The sequence below is a fragment of the Oppia nitens genome, unplaced genomic scaffold (assembly GCF_028296485.1).
Source record: "Oppia nitens isolate AA-2021 unplaced genomic scaffold, nextdenovo-longstitch-racon4-pilon3 scaffold33_pilon_pilon_pilon, whole genome shotgun sequence".
NCBI lineage: Eukaryota > Metazoa > Arthropoda > Arachnida > Sarcoptiformes > Oppiidae > Oppia > Oppia nitens.
This window is the reverse complement of record NW_026533214.1, coordinates 1-12,500: the sequence shown is the minus strand read 5'-3', so window position 1 is coordinate 12,500 and position 12,500 is coordinate 1. Positions and strand designations below refer to the sequence as shown.

The 12,500-nt window shown below is 36.8% G+C and overlaps 4 protein-coding genes across 4 annotated transcripts; 2 read left to right on the top strand and 2 right to left on the bottom strand.

The window, feature by feature from the left end:
- Positions 1-123: 123 nt before the first annotated feature.
- Positions 124-2,014, bottom strand: LOC128956876 (uncharacterized). The gene is made up of 2 exons (XM_054302589.1): positions 1,165-2,014; positions 124-1,068 (listed from the first exon to the last, which is right to left on the bottom strand). The coding sequence occupies exons 1-2, from the start codon at positions 1,849-1,851 to the stop codon at positions 223-225; spliced, it is 1,533 nt and encodes a 510-aa protein (XP_054158564.1). The 5' UTR covers positions 1,852-2,014; the 3' UTR covers positions 124-222.
- A 152-nt stretch (positions 2,015-2,166) lies between these two features.
- LOC128956866 (uncharacterized) lies at positions 2,167-4,099 on the top strand. Its single transcript, XM_054302579.1, has 2 exons — positions 2,167-3,053; positions 3,188-4,099. The coding sequence occupies exons 1-2, from the start codon at positions 2,259-2,261 to the stop codon at positions 4,013-4,015; spliced, it is 1,623 nt and encodes a 540-aa protein (XP_054158554.1). The 5' UTR covers positions 2,167-2,258; the 3' UTR covers positions 4,016-4,099.
- A 326-nt stretch (positions 4,100-4,425) lies between these two features.
- Positions 4,426-6,086, top strand: LOC128956879 (uncharacterized). Its single transcript, XM_054302593.1, has 2 exons — positions 4,426-4,975; positions 5,071-6,086. The coding sequence occupies exons 1-2, from the start codon at positions 4,481-4,483 to the stop codon at positions 6,046-6,048; spliced, it is 1,473 nt and encodes a 490-aa protein (XP_054158568.1). The 5' UTR covers positions 4,426-4,480; the 3' UTR covers positions 6,049-6,086.
- A 485-nt stretch (positions 6,087-6,571) lies between these two features.
- Positions 6,572-8,378, bottom strand: LOC128956803 (uncharacterized). The gene is made up of 2 exons (XM_054302516.1): positions 7,497-8,378; positions 6,572-7,396 (listed from the first exon to the last, which is right to left on the bottom strand). The coding sequence occupies exons 1-2, from the start codon at positions 8,319-8,321 to the stop codon at positions 6,572-6,574; spliced, it is 1,650 nt and encodes a 549-aa protein (XP_054158491.1). The 5' UTR covers positions 8,322-8,378.
- Positions 8,379-12,500: the final 4,122 nt, after the last annotated feature.

The following is a 12,500-nucleotide window of genomic DNA, read 5'->3' as shown; positions in this document are numbered from 1 at the left end:
AAACATTATAATAATACCAATTATTATAATTAGTTTAATTGAATCAAACAATGAAAAAATCAAACAATGAAAAAATCAAACAAAAAAAAAACAAATAAAATACACTATCAGTATATATAAGCACTGGTATACTATATTTATTATAATACATACACACACACACATGTATATATATATATATATAAACCAAATTACCTAACCCTAACCTAACCGGGGCAGCATCTATGGACACCAACCAATTAACTGAGCATATCGTTGAAATATAACCCTAATATCCCAATTCCTGTTCAAATCCAATGCCAACTGACACCATGGTTCAAGCTCCGGTAGCCACATAGCTTGGGGATGCGATTGTTTAATCATTGTAAACATAAACAATTTATACAGCTGTTCCATATCTGTTCGTAGACTATCCCGGTGCTGCTGATCGGTTAGATATGGTTGGCCACCACTGCTGGCCAGTTGTCTGATTTGGGCCAAACCAAAATCACTTAGTTTGGCCACAAACGGTATTTCCACTCGGACAGGTACTTGTCTAGAAAATATCAATACATTGCACGCATATATATCACCGTGTGTTATTGACTTACCGTGCAGATACCTGACCCCGGCCAATAGGTCACGCATAAATCGTATACAAGTGCCCACATTGTATTGGTTGCTACCGGTTCTCAAATGATAGTGAATAAACTGTTCCAGATCACCCTGGTCGGCCCAGTCCATAATCAACATGGTATGTTCGTAGCTATAGTATTGGTCGCACCCGTATGTACATAGCTTACGGGGGCCTAAATTTATGGCCATCCTATAGGATACACAATTACGATGCCGGATCTCTTTCATTACTAGCTTCTCCAGATAGACCAGCGATCGGTGCAAACTGTTTGAACTGGGGATCAGGTGTATGTATTTGGCGGCAAATTTTTGGCCAACTTGTATACCGGTAGGTCCACCGCCACTAGCACCACCACCACTACCACTACCAACACTACCAGTAGTAGTAGGAGGACCAGGAGCTGCTGAGCCACCATTGAGATAGACGGCCTCTATTTTCATCAAATTGCTTATCTATCAATATTATATATATAGAAAAAAAATATTATTATTATATTTTTTTTTGGTTAATAATCAATATCTTTGTCTATAAATACTTTTATACATTACATTTGGTCCATAAGTACCGGTAACTACCGATCCGAAACCTCCCCGGCCAATGACTGTCCTATCTAAATGAAAGCCATAGTACTCTAGCTCATTGATTAGCAACTGATAGTCGCTGTCCGATAGCGACCCGATGTTTGTGTTGTTGGTGTTGCCGTTGAATGGTGTTGTCCGCTGAAACAATTCACCAGTGATATGACTACCGCCGGTTCCCGTATGGCCGTACAGTGAGCTCATAAACAGATGAGGCGGAGGTCCGGCACCGGCTTTCTCATCGTAAAGCGATAGCTGGGGTTCATCATCACTGGTGATGTCCTGTAACGACCTACTCCTGTCTACTACTGGTGGTACTACTGGTGTTGGTTGAGCCGGTGGTCTATACCCTACCGTAGCCATTGTTTGCCACCTATCCCTACGTCTGGGTCGACGACTACGGCTAGCAGTCAGTAGTGGCCGATGTCTATACATCCACTGCATATAGTCTTCATTATCGTTGTTGTTGGCCTCAGCAACCGTATCGACCATATCCGACATGACCTGTCCGACTGCCGTTTCATGTGCTACATCGTCGTCGGCTACCTTATCGATGATTTCCAACAATACTTGTCTGACCTCTGGATCTGCTTCTCGACTACTATTGTTGCTATCATTACCGCCGCCGATAACAATGGGTGTCGACGACAACGACATAGTTTGCGTACAATTATCTATATATATGTTTGTCAGTCAATCAGTCAATCTAACTATGCGCACAATTAAGGACCTACTGTTCCTCTAATAGTACCTGTAATAGTGTTATAGAAACTATGGGTGCTGTTTGTCTATACATGTATGTCAGTCTAATAATACCAACTAAATTATTTTTTTTGTTGTTGAAAATTATAATTAAATTTATTGTTGTATTAATTAAAAATAAAAAAATCTGTATTTGATTTCAATTTTTTTTTAGAAAAATGTTATTAAAAATTTTCAACATTTAAACAATAAAATCTAATATTTAAAAAAAATCAGAAAAAAAATCTAAATATCATTTGAACAGACAGACAGTTAGCTTAAGATTAGATCCAAAATTAAAGGCACAGTTAGTTAACCATACAATGACTACTAATACTACACCCGATTCAGATAGACATAGACAGACCATACAGTCGTTGACTGCAATCCGTACAGCAATTGCCGCCAGCAATGACCAGTCAAACACCCTAACCGCTGAACAGCTTAGACAATGGCTGCATGAGATACATGGACTACAACAGGCTATCGACTATGGATCCCGGCGTCGATGGGAAGGCCAACACGTTTACCGCGAATGTCAACAATTGATACGATCGATACGATTGATGTTAGTATTCAGACAAATGACAGCCGAAGGCGATCCAGATGTCCAGCGATTGACAAAATCAATGGCTGCTAATCGTCGGGCCAGACCTCGACAGAGGACACGATCGTATCAGACTAGCAGTCGACCGGCGGCGGCGGCGGCGACACAACATAGACGAACATCTGCCGCTCAGCTACATCAGCGGCTGAAATCGGTAACACCCGGCCAGCGTAGGCCACCGCTCGAGCGGTCAACATCGGCACACAATATGCGGGTACCGATACTAACCGAACGTGAAAGACAGCGGACATCAATCTACGAAACCCCGGGCCGAGTAGGTAGTGGTCGACCAAATATGTTGATGAGCGGACTGTACGGACATTTGCCTCAGCTCACGACCGATCATCTCAAGGGTGAACTGTTTATGTCGGCCAGCGATCGCCAGCTAACCGACCGGGACTATGAACTCCTAAGCCATGAGCTCAGCAATTATGGCCTAATTATTGATCAACAAAACCAGTTGGATAGAGGATCTATGGGTACGATATTTACGGGTAAGTATGGCCAAAATGTATGTACGGTTTTTTTTTGGGGGGGGGGAGTGGGTGTGGTAGAGGTACCCGTGGGTTGATGTATACAGAGCACACACACACACATACACACACACAGTATATTAACAATTATTTTGTTTGTTTGTATAAATAGATTATACAACTGATGGACATTGAGGGCCAGTATCTAACCGGTTGCCAACCAGGACAGCCGTTTGCGGCCAAATATATCAAGTTTGATGCAAACGAACCGAAAGTCAGGCGCCGTATGCTCTACTTGGAAAAGTTGATTATGAAACTGATTGCCGGCCAACCCCATGAAAATGTTGTCTGCTATCGGTTGGCCGTAAATATGGGCCAATCGGTTGAATGCGATATCCAGATCCAATTGGCTGGCAATAGTCAACTCGAATGGTTCCGCAGTTACGAACGTACGGTTATAGTCATGGATTTGGCCGAACATCGGTCACTGTACGACTATAGGCAAACAGCAAAAATAGTGGCCTCGCTGGGACCGACAGCACCCGAAGCTGGCAAATGTTTGGGACCGTTCGACGGCCGGGTATGTGTAAAATTTCTACGCGATATGATCCAGGGGCTCCGGTATCTGCATCGGAGAGGTATAGCACACGGCGACATACACGACGGTAATGTCTTGTTGTTTGGCCAGACATCGGCCAACCCATCACGCGATCCTACCGTACCCTATATAGCCAAATGGACAGATTTCGGTAGGTCTACCATCAGGCAGATAGACGTACGCCAGTATAGTACCGATCGTCAGCACAAGGATGCCGTTTTTCAGGACTGCCTTACCTTCCAGTATCTGGTCAGAGACGATATGCTCGATACGGTTGATCCCGATTACGAAGAGCCGCTGTTGGAACCGTGGCGTCAATTTTGCGACCAATTGTCTGTAACACCAGACATACAGGTGCTGTACAATAACTTTCAGACGATTATTGAGGCGATAGGTTTGTAACTGTACTGTACTGATGGAGAGATAGATTATATGTTTTTGTTGGTTGTTTTGAGTAATTAGTAAAATATTATTTTTTTTTTTGTAATACAATTTGTAATTTTAGAAAAAAAAGTTAATTTAGTTTTTTTTGTATTATTTAGTTGTATAGTAATTATTAGTATATTTTTTTGGACAATAGTTAGACTTATAAAACTCTTTCTCTCTTTCTCTCTCTCTCTCTCTCTCTCTCTCTCTCTCTCTCTCTCTCTAAATAACTAAATGTTTTTTATGTCAATTAATATTTTAAGATATTTTTTTTATTCATATGTACACTAAATGTAGACTAAACTAAATAAACCCTTTAATCTAAAAACGATATAAAAATTATTGATCCAATAATGAAATTTTTTTTTTTTTAAATAAATAAAAATTAACGATTGGTTTGCACATACCTACAGACACACTGTATAATACAGTATAATACATATGGACATCAATAATAATGATGATACCGCTGATGATCAGACACCTCTACTACAACCACTACCATCACTACCACCACTTGAAAATCCCGGAGCTGTTGGTATCCCTGATCATCGTTTGCCACAACAACAGCAACAACATAGACATAATAGGAGACATACAATTGAGACGGACAGGTATAGTAGGCCAGTGGCGGCGGCACCAGTAGCTAGAAGTAGATCTCATTACGATAGGACGGTTGCCGCTAATGCTGGCGGTGGTGGTGGCCAACCATCGCAATTGTCTATGAGTTCATTGTACGGTCATCCGGGACCGGGACACCCATTGTATCCAATAATTGGCGAACTATTTATGCCCGATATTCGGGACCCGCTCAACGATAACGACTATCGACGATTGCGCCAACAATTAGCTTCATATGGTTTTCAATTAGACGACAGTATAATTGTAGGAACGGGACGCTATGGACATGTATTTACCGGTAGGTATGGACGCAATGTATGTGTTGTTATATGTTTATGTTATTATGTTATATAAGATTAATTTCATGGCACAGTTATATATGTTAACTAACTTTTTATTTATGTATACAGATTAGGACCCGATTGATGGCCAGTGAGAACCGGTATCTCATTGATGACGATAATGTTGAGGAAAGTCGACCGTTTGCCGCCAAATACATACGTCTAGCACTGGACGCCCGGGACGACCAACGGCTGGCTGTTTATATGGAAAAACAAATTATGAAATACGTCGGCAAACATCCGAATATTGTCGGCCTACGGATGGCCATCAATATGGGCAGTCGGGTACTGGTCAATGTCCAGTACGATACCCATTGGGAAAGCTTCTACAGCTATCAGCATACGTTGTTGATCATGGATTTGGCCGATCGGGAAACGTTGCGCCAGTTTATAGCCAGAGGTGTACAACCATCCAGACAACAACAACGTCGGCAACTGAGACGTCCTAAATCACGGGTACCACCAGTGGTTCACGAGTATACGGTCGACACGTGCATAAAGTTTATGCGCGATCTGTTAGGTGCAGTCAGATATCTGCACCGTAAACATGTTGCCCACTGTGACCTACACGATGCCAATGTACTGGTATTTAGCCAATTGAATCATCCTACCGGTGGTGGTGGTTGTGGTGTTCCCTATGTGGCCAAACTAACCGATTTCGGTTACGCCCAGTGCCTGGATCTGGGAGCTACTGCTGCTGATGGGCGCCGGTATCTGTCAGTGGACGAGTTTGATATGTATAGGTTTACCGATCGCCGTATGCTAGGCCTAATGTTTTGGCATCCGATGATCGATGTATTTGTTGTCGATCGTCAATCGGGAACTGGCGGTAGTGTTGGTGGTGGTGGTAGTAGTAGTAGTGATGGTCTACCCAATGAACTCAAGGTATGGCGTAAATTGGCCGACAAATTGATACGATCGGTCGATACAGATATTGAACAACTGTACGATAAGTATTTGTTTGTCATTGAATCGATAGGTAGTGATGGTGGTAGTCGGGTAGGACATGGTGATGATGATGATGGACAGTTAGATTTGTTACAATAGCAACCAATACAACAAACTGGTTTTGAAGGTATTTCTCATATATTTCAAATACTTTAACAAATGATAAAAAAATTATTATTAAATACTGATTTAAAATTAGAAAATTGTTTAGTATGTTACACACATATAGACATTCAAACAAACACACACACACACACACACACACACACACACACACATACATACATACATACATACATACATACATACATACACACACACATACACACACTCTCTCACACACACACATAGACAATGACAGCACCGGCCGATATCAACAAAAACAGTATATTAAATATACTGTATTTATTTAGCCGTAAAATAACTACAATTTTTTATACATCTCAAACATAGACAATCCACTTCTTACCCTCACAAACCCACCCCTCCAAAAAAAAACACACAGTCCACTTCCTAACCTCACAACCCACCCCTACTACCCCAGCCCCCCCCCCCATAAACTAAACCAAATAAGTATATTATAAGACATTTATTGAATTAATTAACAAAAAACACAATCATTTTACAAACCAATCGACTCAATAACGACCAGATAGTCAATGTACAGCACCTGTATGTCAATGGTTTCGGATAACTGGTCGGCCAACTGTCGCCATACGTCCAGACGCGGCTGATCCATACGGGGATCAACTTGATTGAGCATATCGTCTCTGACCAGATACTGCATACATAGCATATCCTTTTCGACATAATCCCGGTGCTCAGTATCGGTCAGATACTGGCGCCCATCTATTCGCCTGACTTTCGATCCGCCAAAATCTGTCCATTTGGCTACCAATGGTACGGATGGATCGCGCGACGGGTTGGCCAGGGAATGGCTGAACAATAGTATATTACCGTCGTGTATGTCGCCATGTGTTACGCCTAAACGATGCAAATACCGGAGCCCTGCAAGCATATCGCGTAGAAATTTTACACATACCCTGGCATCAAATACTACCTGTCCTAGTCCTCCACCACTACTACTACTACTAGTACTACCAGTTGTCTCATCCGATGCTTTCAATCGGTAATCATATAGTGACTGGTGATCGGCCAGATCCATGATAATCACAGTACGTTCATAGCTCAGGAACCATTCCAGCTGCTGATGGACAGTTGGTATTTGGCATTGAATCGACCGGCCCATATTGACGGCCATACGATAGCAGACAACATTCACATGCGCTGATCGGGCAATCAGTTTCATAATCTGCTTCTCCATGTATAGACACCGGCGTTTACGTTTGCTGTCAGTTGTATCAAATTTAATCAATTTGGCTGCAAATTGTTGGCCCGGTTGACAACCCTGGATATACTGGCCCTCAATGTCCATTAGTTTACTAATCTATAGGAAAGCCAAACAAACAAAATCTATTATTAATACAGTATATGACTGTGTATTGTATGCTTAAAAACTATATACAGTATATCTATAGTGTATATACATTTTGGCCATACCTACCCGTAAATACTATACCCATAGTTCCCTTATCCAACTGGTTTTGTTGATCAATAATTAGGCCATAATTGATGAGTTCATGGCTTAGCAGTTCGTAGTCTCGGTCGGTTAGCTGGCGATCGCTGGCCGACATAAACAGTTCACCCTTGAGATGGTCGGTCGTGAGCTGAGGCAAATGTCCGTACAGTCCGCTCATCAACAAATTTGGTGACCAACCACTACCTACTCGGCCACCACTGCCCGATGGTGTCTCGTAGATTGATGTCCGCTGTCTTTCTCGTTCGGTTAGTACGGCTACCCGTATATTGTGTGCTGATGTTGACCGCTCAAGCGGTGGCCTACGCTGACTGGCGGGTGTTACCGATTTCAGCCGCTGATGTAGCTGACCGGCTGATGTTCGTCTATGTTGTACTAGCGGTGCCGTTGCCGGCTGTTGACTACTCAGACTACTCGTCCCATACGATAGTGTCCTCTGACGAGGTCTGGCCCGACGATTAGCAGCCATTGATTTTGTCAATCGCTGGACATCTGGATCGCCTTCGGCTGTCATTTGTCTGTATATTAACATCAATCGTATCGATCGTATCAATTGTTGACATTCGCGGTAAACGTGTTGGCCTTCCCATCGACGTCTGGATCCCGAGTCTATACCCAGTTGTAGCCCATGTATCTCATGCAGCCATTGTCTAAGCTGTTCATCGGTTAGGGTGTTTGACTGGTCATTGCTGGCGGCAATTGCTGTACGGATTGCAGTCAACGACTGTATGGTCTGTCTATGTCTATCCAAATCGGGTGTAGTATTGGTAGTCATTGTATGGTTTAACTAACTGTGCCTTTAATCTGTGGATCTAATCTTAAACTAACTGTCTTTTCATAAAAATATATTTTATATTTAGACTTAATTATTAAAAAGTTTTAAATAACAATAAATTTTTCAAATAATTATATATAATTTATTTTTTAAAATAAAAAAACAAAATAAATTTAATATCATTATTGAAAAAAACGGTTGACAACGACGGCCAAACCACGATAAAGACTAACATTATGGTCACCACCACTAACAACAGCAACAACACCGAAAACTGCAGGTGCAGTCGACACGTGCATACGTGGTCCATTGGGCGCTACCGTTTATGTGTATCGTGCGATAGATTACGGTTACCACCACCGAGACAATCATCGGACACATCAATTCGGACAATCAGATCGGACGATATGGTAGAGCCGGCCATATACTGTGTTAACAGCTGGCGCTCAACACAACATCAACAGCGACAGCATTGCATTATTTCAACGACTCTACCGTTTCCGCAACAGTAGTAGTCGTTTAGCTTTCACAGCGTTTAGTCGCATATTTTATATTTAATAAAATCGTTTGCTTTCATATAAAAACGTGTACTTATTTCGTATACTTAACCGAACCCGAGTTATTGGCCGCCTGATCAACGGCCACTCAAATCAATTGGCGCAGTCGACTGAGATACTTACCACGCGGATATCGAAAGTAAATCGACTTCGACGACCTACTCACCGACACTTTTGAATTCAAAAAACAACGGTTTTTTGTCGCCTTAACGGCTCTCATCGATTCAACGGTTTTTTCGTTAATAAAGCGTTTTAGAAAAACGATACGAAGACAACGATGTCTTAACAATTAAGTAGTGACCGAACACTACCGCCGTTCAGTAACGACCTGAACGTAACGACGGGTGCGAACGGACTAAACCCGATTTCCGAAGACACGAATGAAGACTTGTTGTCAATCGCTTCAGACTTGAAAGCATTGACGCGCGATATGACTAACGACCCGACACAGGATGGCTTAGCACAACGTCTGGCAACGCTGACCAGAGCTGCTCAAGTGGCCGCCGTCGCACGAAACGTGAATAACAATCGCAATACGGCATCGAGTTTATCGAGTACTAGCGTACAGCGATTGGACTCCGATGCCGATACCTCAACAACACGACCGCATAGTACCGTAAAACACGCATCTAAATTATGTGAACCATTTATAGGCGGTTCCTCCGTAACTCCTATCGACGAATGGTTCGATGGCTTCACCGCATTGACATACGCTTATAACGACTACGAGAGGCTGCTTGCGCTTGCCAAGCACCTGACCGGCGATGCATTCAGTATTAGATCAATGTTAAATAATCAATAAATTTAAAATGACTGTTCAGGTAATTCTAGTCAATATTATATTTAGAATAAAATGATTTACTTTCATTTATAATTAGATCAGCGTGTGTTAAATAATTAATAAATTTAAAACGACTGTTCAGGTAAAACTAGTCCATTTAATATTTAGAATAAAATGGTTTACTTTCATTTATTATTAGATCAATGTTTGTTAAATAATCAATAAATTTAAAACGACTGTTCAGGTAAAACTAGTCAATTTAATATTTAGAATAAAATGGTTTTCTTTCATTTATTATTAGATCAGTGTGTGTTAAATATTCAATAAATTTAAAACGACTGTTCAGGTAAAACTAGTCAATTTAATATTTAGAATAAAATGGTTTACTTTCATTTATTATTAGATCAGCGTGTGTTAAATAATCAATAAATTTAAAATGACTGTTCAGATGATACTAGTCAATTTAATATTTAAAATAAAATGTTCTTACTATTATTTATATCTATTACTAATATTTACAAAACATTTTGAATATTGAGAAATTAATTTCAGAATATTTTTATTAGTTAATTTATTGGGTATTTAGTTGTAATTTAGTTGGAATTTAGTGGGAATTTAATGGGAATTTACTTAAATTTGGCAAAAATTGTTGCTTAATAATGCAATAATAAATGTTCACCCCCCCCCCCCCTATACCCCCCAAGTTTTTTCGAAAATTTTTCCATTTTACCTATCCCTATACCCCCCTGAAATTTAAAACCATTAGCAACTCTGTATTATATATATATATATATATATTAATTGATATAAATTGTAATTAAACATAATTTTAATTAATTAATTGAAAACACAGTTTCATTTAAATCAGTTATTAAATTATAAAAATAATTAAATACTTTTTTAAAATTCATTTTTTTAATTATTACTATATTTAATAAATTAATTTAACTGTTTGTTATTTAGTAAAATAATGGTGTATAGTTTTTAAAATTCATTTTTTTTAAATGTAAAATTCTAAGAATATTTCCAGAATATTTTTTTTTATAAATAAAAATAATATAATTTATCATTTTTTAAGATTGCACTGTAAATATGTAATATATATTTATATATATATATATATAAGTTGGATGCAATATTTTTTTATTATTATTATATTTTATTATTAGGTTTAATTTTTATATATATATAACGACTAATATATTGAGTAAATAATTTTTTTACAAAAAAAAAATTATTTGTTGTTTTTTTTAATAATAATAAACACGACAAAAAATTTTCCATTATTTATATTATAAACTTATTTTTTTTTACTGTACGGTATATACAGTTATAAATTGTTTATTTGAATCAAATAAAATTTTTTTTTTTTTTTGATTAGTTATATAATATTTAATATAATTTTTTTTTTGAGTATATAGTGACGTATATATACAGTATATATATATTAAATAATATATATTGTATATTAAAATATTATCAAAAAAAAATTATAATGTAAATGTATTTTAAGCACACGTTTGATTGTTTACATAATTATAATTTACAGTAATTACAGTAATTCAGTGCATTTCACTGTTAAATAAATTTTTATTTATAATTTATTTATCGAGACCAAGGGTTGGCATTATTTAAATTTTGTTATATAAATAATATATTTATTAAATAATTTTAACTATTTGTTATTTGTTATTTTGTTTTTGTTCCCAACCCTTGGTCTAAAACTCAATAATTTTTTGTCAATAAGTCATAAGATTGTGATTTTATTTGCAATTTATTTAATATTTCATGTTTTAATGATATGAGTTCATAGAAAAAATTAAAAAAAAAAATTCAATTTAATTGATTGATGCAAAAAATAAAACTACAGTTTATTTACAGTATTATAACTCAATTAATTATATATATATATATATATATATATAATATTATTATCAGTTATATGTATATAAGTGTTTCAAAGGTTTCAACAAAAATGCTTTATATAGTATTATCAGACAATCAAAAATAAAAAAAAAATAATTAGTTTATAATACACTATATTATTGTAAATTATTATGAAATTATTTATTTTCTTATTTATTTTAATAGTATTTTATTTTATTTTTTATATTTATTAAGCATATGTTGTCGTATGACATGATTATTGACAGTCAATACTTGGTTATTGATATATCAGTATATTTTTTGATATATTTTATATATGACTGTCAAGTGTTTATAGTGTTGTTGTTGATGAGGACAGGTATTTAAGGCACTGTTAGTTAAGTTTGTAACTTTCTATTCAAATATATATATATACAGTATATATGACTCCGACAGTCAAAGTGGTGTAAAAATTTGTTATAAATTTTAAAATAATAAAAAATTAATTATTATTGAAAAGTTATTATAGAAATTACACTTAAAAATAATTGTGTGTGTGTGTGTAATTTAATGTTAAAATAAAATAATTAAAATAAATTTAAATTAAAAAATTAATACCTAGGCACTATATTAGAATAAATATATTAAAGAATATATTGAATTTTAATTTTTTTTCATATATATAATTATAGATTTAATTATTATTAAATAAAAAGTTATCAAAAAAAAATATTTAGTAATTTATTTATTTGTAAAAATAAAAATATTTTATTTATTTATTTTTAAAAAAAAAATCAAACTATTTGTTAGAAATTCTGTATTAATTTTGTTGTTATTATACAAACAAAATAATTATAAAATATTTTTTTTAACATTAAAAATATGATCCGTTTATGGATTTTTGCCGCTATTATAGCCACCAATGGTCTACATTTGGGCTATGAATGGATCGGCGATACTATTGAAACAAAGTGA

What these genes read in the sequence shown, in the direction of transcription:
- LOC128956866 (XM_054302579.1), top strand. Translation starts at nt 2,259, where the DNA reads ATGACTACTAATACTACACCCGATTCAGATAGACATAGACAGACCATA. An exon ending in CGGGTAAGTATGGCCAAAAT is followed by an intron (nt 3,054 to 3,187) that starts GTATGTACGGTT and finishes TTGTATAAATAG; the next exon opens with ATTATACAACTGATGGACAT.
- LOC128956879 (XM_054302593.1), top strand. Translation starts at nt 4,481, where the DNA reads ATGGACATCAATAATAATGATGATACCGCTGATGATCAGACACCTCTA. An exon ending in CCGGTAGGTATGGACGCAAT is followed by an intron (nt 4,976 to 5,070) that starts GTATGTGTTGTT and finishes TTATGTATACAG; the next exon opens with ATTAGGACCCGATTGATGGC.
- LOC128956876 (XM_054302589.1), bottom strand. Translation starts at nt 1,851, where the DNA reads ATGTCGTTGTCGTCGACACCCATTGTTATCGGCGGCGGTAATGATAGC. An exon ending in CCGGTACTTATGGACCAAAT is followed by an intron (nt 1,069 to 1,164) that starts GTAATGTATAAA and finishes TAATATTGATAG; the next exon opens with ATAAGCAATTTGATGAAAAT.
- LOC128956803 (XM_054302516.1), bottom strand. Translation starts at nt 8,321, where the DNA reads ATGACTACCAATACTACACCCGATTTGGATAGACATAGACAGACCATA. An exon ending in CGGGTAGGTATGGCCAAAAT is followed by an intron (nt 7,397 to 7,496) that starts GTATATACACTA and finishes GCTTTCCTATAG; the next exon opens with ATTAGTAAACTAATGGACAT.